Source organism: Sceloporus undulatus, chromosome 4 (genome assembly GCF_019175285.1).
Source record: "Sceloporus undulatus isolate JIND9_A2432 ecotype Alabama chromosome 4, SceUnd_v1.1, whole genome shotgun sequence".
In the NCBI taxonomy this organism is placed as follows: domain Eukaryota; kingdom Metazoa; phylum Chordata; class Lepidosauria; order Squamata; family Phrynosomatidae; genus Sceloporus; species Sceloporus undulatus.
The window spans coordinates 238,006,819-238,012,818 of NC_056525.1; the positions used below are offsets into that span (position 1 = coordinate 238,006,819).

General features: G+C 42.7%; 1 protein-coding gene across 5 annotated transcripts in view; it reads right to left on the reverse strand.

Annotated features, from left to right (window-relative positions):
• Positions 1 to 6,000, reverse strand: part of ASAP1 (ArfGAP with SH3 domain, ankyrin repeat and PH domain 1) — a 194,817-nt gene that overhangs the window by 135,880 nt on the left and 52,937 nt on the right. For all 5 annotated transcript variants that reach the window (XM_042466317.1, XM_042466315.1, XM_042466316.1 and 2 more), the window contains one exon: positions 4,242 to 4,371. In XM_042466317.1, the coding sequence (XP_042322251.1) occupies positions 4,242 to 4,371 (130 nt within the window). The remainder of the gene's footprint in view (positions 1 to 4,241; positions 4,372 to 6,000) is intronic.

Below are 6,000 nucleotides of genomic sequence, written 5' to 3' on the forward strand. Positions count from 1 at the left end.
TGCTGATTTTTTAAAAAAATGTTAAAATAAATGCATGTTTCTGAGGCTTCTATAGACAATTGCCCCACCATGCCCCTCGTGTGAGATGCCAAAGGCCTCAGTGGCAATCGGCGGCAGGACCGGGCTGGGGCCGGTCCCAAGGCCTTGCCGGGCCGCATTCGGCCCACAGGCCGCAGGTTGCCTACCCCTGTTCTATGGAATGGTGCTGACATCCATATATCATGATGGTCTTCTGTCAGTTCAAACCTGGTGAAAAAATGTCTTTTGCCCCATTTAATCTAGTGTGGAAAAATTGCTCATCTGCTCTCCTGATAATATTGTAACTGCTGTAACAGTGGTGTACCAGGCAGTTTGTCCAGGTACATGTCTTGTGTCAGAGAATGTGGTGTCTCAATACTGCTGCAGCACCATCTTCTTGTTTCATATTTTCTTGGTTTATTTAGCATGGGAATTTACCTCTGAACTCAACCAACTGTCCATCAATAATTAAGTATGTTCCCAGTGTGCACTATGTTTGAAGTGGCTGAAAAACAGTCAATGCCTCCATTTCCTTGGGGCTACACAAATTCTCTTTGGATTCATTACTGCTCTGCAGTGAATGAGGCCTAAGACTGAATATTATGGTTCCTACAAACCTTCATGCTCTCTTTGCTATACCCCCCCCCACCCGCACTCTGAGCAATAGGTCAATGTATGCCTTTAGGTCAATAATGTCAGGGGATTGCCACACTTCCAACATTGGTAAGGCTCCTCTTGTTTCATGCCCTAAAGCCATACATGACTCTCTATTTGTTTCATGAAAGGCATGATAAAAATGCATTCTGTTAGTCACAGTCAAAAGATTTATAGTACTATTTCTTTGTTTGCTTCCTTCTTCGGTGCATGAATGCTCCCAAAATATGCCTCTGAATGTCATAAATTGAATTGTTTATAAATGTGGGCAACAGGTCCTTCCACCCCAGCATTTCATGACATCACTTGCTCTTTCCTAGATGAAATCAAGAGAGCTTGCACTTGCTGTCCTTCCATCTCTGAGCAAGGGAAGGTTTTTCTCATCTAATCACCTACATAAGGTTTCAACCACAAAAAATGGCACATGGACCATTTTTGTCTCAATACACTGAGTGGGGCAAGATAGCAAAACTGAATATTTGTTGTTTTAATTTTTTATCCAATAAGGCTTTTTTAAAATATAATTTAAAGAAAGTAAACACAGAAGAGGCTGAAACTTGAAGACATTTGAAACTCTTGAAATGATAACACCATAAAATAGCAATAGCAAGTACATTTCTATACCGCTTATCAGTGCACTTAAGCGCTCTCTAAGCAGTTTACAGTGTGTAATAAGCTAATTGCACCCAACAATCTGGGTACTCATTTTAGCCACCTCCTCGGAAGGATGCAAGCCTGAGTCAAGCTTGAGCCCTTGGCTGGTATTGAACTTGCAACCTTGCAGTTTATGACTGAGTTGCTGCAGCACAGGCATTCAACCACTGTGCTACCAGAGCTCCTACCTTTTGGTCTAGTTCTATGGGAATTATGTAACAAACATAATTCTGGGGCAATACAATACTGTCTAGTAGAAAGAGGGTTGGAAGACCCTCTAAACTAAGACCAGAAACAGAAAATGCAGGCCTACGACTAACATCTTTAATTTTTTCTCTCCTGTTTGCCTGATGGAGAAGCCAGTGTGACTTCGAAAGCTTGCAACATGTATTTGTGCATTTTGGTAGTCCCAATAAAGATATCATTGGCCTGTTACAGACAGCCAAAATAAAGCTGCTTCGAGTCACAGTGGAGGTATGGTGTTTCAATGATGCATGCGTCCTAAGAGTCCAGAAGTTGCACCAAAGCCACGCTCCAGCCCTAAGGACTGGAGCATGGCTTTGGTGTTGCTTCTGGAGTCTTAGGACGCATGCATCATTGAAACACCATACCTCCACTGTGACTCGAAGCAGCTTTATTTTGGCTGTCTGTAACAGGCCATTGTTTGGATGATATAGGATTTGCTATGTGGCCAACATGGCTACCCCTAGATTTTTTATTATTATTATTATTATTTCAAGATACCACATTTTAGCCATCACAGGGGAATTTTAAGAAGACAGCCAGTTCACTGGGACCTTGCCATCTGAGGCTTCTGTCTCCAACAAAGGTAAAGCAATTTTTTTCTAATACTGGCACTGATTGGCATGCTTTATCTCTATACCACCTCAAGTTTTCCTGATGCAAAGCATGAAGACGTCTTGAGAAATTCAGTGTTCTCTACATAGGAGCCTGTGGCTTCACAAAGGAAGGAGACATGCTGAATTCCAAGGAAATCTTCCTTGAATTGCAAATAGACACTAAATTACCTTGACTCTGAAAATCTACCAGTGGCCAAAGGAGGAGGTGCCAGCCCGCAGATAGCCCTCCCTACCATCTGAACTGAGACCAGAAACAGAAAATGCAGGCCTATGACTAATATCTTCATTTTTTTCCTGTTTGCCTGATGAAGAAGCCAGTGTGACTTCAAAAACTTGCAACATGTAATTGTGCATTTTGGTTGACCCAATAAAGGTTTAGTAATATAATTCTTCTGCTCAATACAGTGACCTTTGCAAAACTCAGACTGGGCATAGATTTCCAGCAACAGGTACATCTGGTTAACACAGAAAAATCAAAAGACCACTATAAAAATACATCACTTATTGAGAAACTTTGCTTTACCAAATTACTGCATTTTCAGTAGTTCCACCACCAGTATTTCAGCATTACAGTATATGTGCATTTAATACTGCTGAAAGAATGGCAACATGTGTTTTGTTGAGATTATTTAGACTGGAGTATTTGCTCAGAAGAACCCTGAATTGTCAAATTCATACTGCTTTCTCATCCAGGCCCTAGAAATAATCCTCCTGATTCCCATGTTAGACATATACTGAATTTCCTGTCCCCTTCTTGCTTGCAGCTGAAAGCCAAATGGAGAACTTCAGGTTAGCACTTGCCCATTAGGCTTTAAGCAAAACTCTGGACTTTTCTTTTTTTAGCTAAACATTGCCAGCCCTTTAATGAAGAAAACCTGAAGGACAGTATGACATTAAGACAACCAGTTCTAGATCTAAAACTGGGTTCTACTGTTCCAGGTAGTACACATGTCTTCCCAACTTCCTTCCTGATTTTCATGTACAGTGGCAAAGCACAAACTTGAATTTACCCTAAAAGAAAGCAACAAGATCTTCACACTCTGTTCATCTTATCCTCCAGTGCTATTCTCTAATTACATTGCACCTCTATAGTTATTAATATACAAGACTGCTTTTAACAATGGTACGTAATATTTCAGAAGGTGATTTTATATTCCCCACGGCAAGAGCATGAGCAGAACAATTTCACTCTGCCACATCAGCATCACCGAGACCCAAAAATATATATTATGTCCGCAATAATGTGCTCAAAGCCTTTGAAAATGAAAACAAATGAATGTGTGCACTGTTAACTGGAGACTATAAAACACATAACAACAGATGTGGCCTTGTTAAAGAAACCATGAAAACAGAACATGGTAGGAAAAATCAGACTTAGTTCCTTTTAACCTTACTGTGATCTTTTCTGTAAACCTCTTTTCCATTTATGACACACACAGCTCCAAACAACTCAAATTCTCGAGTAACAGTTCATTCAATTTCACATATATGTTGCAGATATTAACAATCGTACATATCTGTGTATCCAAATTTAAAATGCAAGTGATATCCAGTTGCTTATCTTCAAAGTGAAAAAAGGACTGGGCGAAAGAGATCAGTGCTACCGTTAAGCAGCCAATGCCACTGCATCATTTTTCATCATCTTCCAACCACACATCTGTCCCTTTACCATAACATCCCAACAGAAATTTCCTCTATAGTTGGTCCTTACCATTCATTATTTATTGCTTCCTGTGACAAAACACATCAGTCTCCCTTCTATATAGCTACCTACTTTGTATAAACATATCACCAAATAAACCTGTTTCTACCAACACTGCTGGCATCATGAAAGGGACACGAAACAGTACAAAACTGAACAGAAATCATCCATGCCCATTTATCACCCAAACCCTTGAAATTCAGAGACACCAAAAGAGGTGTGACTGTGTATGGTTACCGTCAAAGAATATACATCTTATAGCTATTATGAAAGCAGAGCAATATTGAAAATACCAGCTGGCTCCCCCATACATCCACAAACGCACAAGGCAGAGATGAGAAACGTCTATTTACCTCTTCTAGAAGTGTGACTGTATTCCTGCAGTTTTGTAGCCGGGTGGTAAAGCTGGAAGTAGTGGGGGAGTTGTAATCCTCTGTGGTCTCAGAAATAAACTCCGAAACGGTGATCTGGTCCGGCATGATCCTGCCCAGCGGAGACAGACGATTGCAGAGAAGGAAAAAAGAGAGGGAAGAGGGGACATTAAACACAAGGCAGGGCACTGAAGAGCTTAATCTAAGGAAGGAGTGGCAGCAGAATTGGTCTCTCCTGTGCCTCAGCACCCAGCTGGCAACAGAGGGAAATGAGGATGCCCTTCAGAATACAGCCTCCTCCATCTGAGGGTGGAAGCAGGGAGACTACGTCTTCCACACTGAATCCCCTGCTCTTCTTTCACAGGAAGGAGTATGCAATGGCTGGGTGCTCCTCTTCAGTGAACAAGATTATGATGGGGAAACTCTCTCCCCCCGAAACCCAGACCTTGTCCCTCCTGGATGCCCTTCCTAAGTAAAAGCAGCCATTCTCTTCCTCTATGCCTTCCCATTCTAGACTCCTCTCCATGTCCCACATTTAACAGAACAGCTTATCTAGCTGACTCATTCTCAGATCATTCTAGAGGTGCCTTTCCTTATGGGAAAGGAGTGCAGGTCATAAGTCGTGGACGAAATATTTCCTCTCCCCAAAAGGGGTGTGTGTGTGTGCTGTCAAACCAACTGCCTCCCTGACTGTACCCAGTGGCTGCTTCAGCAGTCCCTCCAAATGCCCCCTCCCATTAAAAACAAGAGGGTGTGTCTTCCAGTCCCTCAGACCCTTCCCTTTTTGAGCTGCAGAATCCCTCTCTTCCATCCCCCCCCCTTCCTCCTCTTTTCTACCTTTCCTCTTAGAAAGCAAAACCTCTTGACTTTCATCTTTCATGATCTTTCATGATCTCCTTAGCAGAAAAGAGGGAGGGGGGCGGGGAGGCTCTGCCCCTTCCATACACAAGCTCTACTTTGAACCTCTGGCTTGACTTCCAGCCTCCTTTCTGTGTGTGTGCGTGTGTGCACTCTCTCTCTCATACATATACACACTACACACACACTACTTTGTACCTTTAGCTGGGCTTCCCTGGCTTTCTGGTGGGGGGGGGGTTGTATGTGTATTCTCTCCCATATATATATATATATATACACACACACACATACATTTACGCGTTACACACACTCCTTTGAACCTCTGACCAGGCTTCCCAGGTTCCTTTCTGTGTGTGTGTTGCATATGCACTCTCTCTCACACATACACATAATCATGCATATAAACATACACATTACACAAACATATACTAGCCTGGACCTCTGGCTGGGCTTCCCAGGTCTTTTTCTCTATGAGGTGTGCACTCTACCTCATATATACACATACCATATAAACACACACATTTGAACCTCTGGCAGGGCTCCTTTCAGGACATGTGTATTTGTGTACTCTCTCTCATACACATATACATATACCCTACACACACTCCTTTGAACCTCTGGCTGGGCTTCCCAGGCTCCTTTCTCTCCCTCTCTCTCTCTGTGCAATCTCATACATATAAATACACATACACACTACACACACTTACTACTCTGAACCTGTGCCTCCCAGCCTTCTTTCTATATGGGGAGTCTCTCTCTCTCTCACAGACACACACACACACAACCCATATACACAACACACCCCAGCTTCTCCCCCCCCCTTCCGCCAAAAAGAGGCTGCGTCCACACTGGAGCCATATAACCCGGTTTGGCAGCGCTTTAA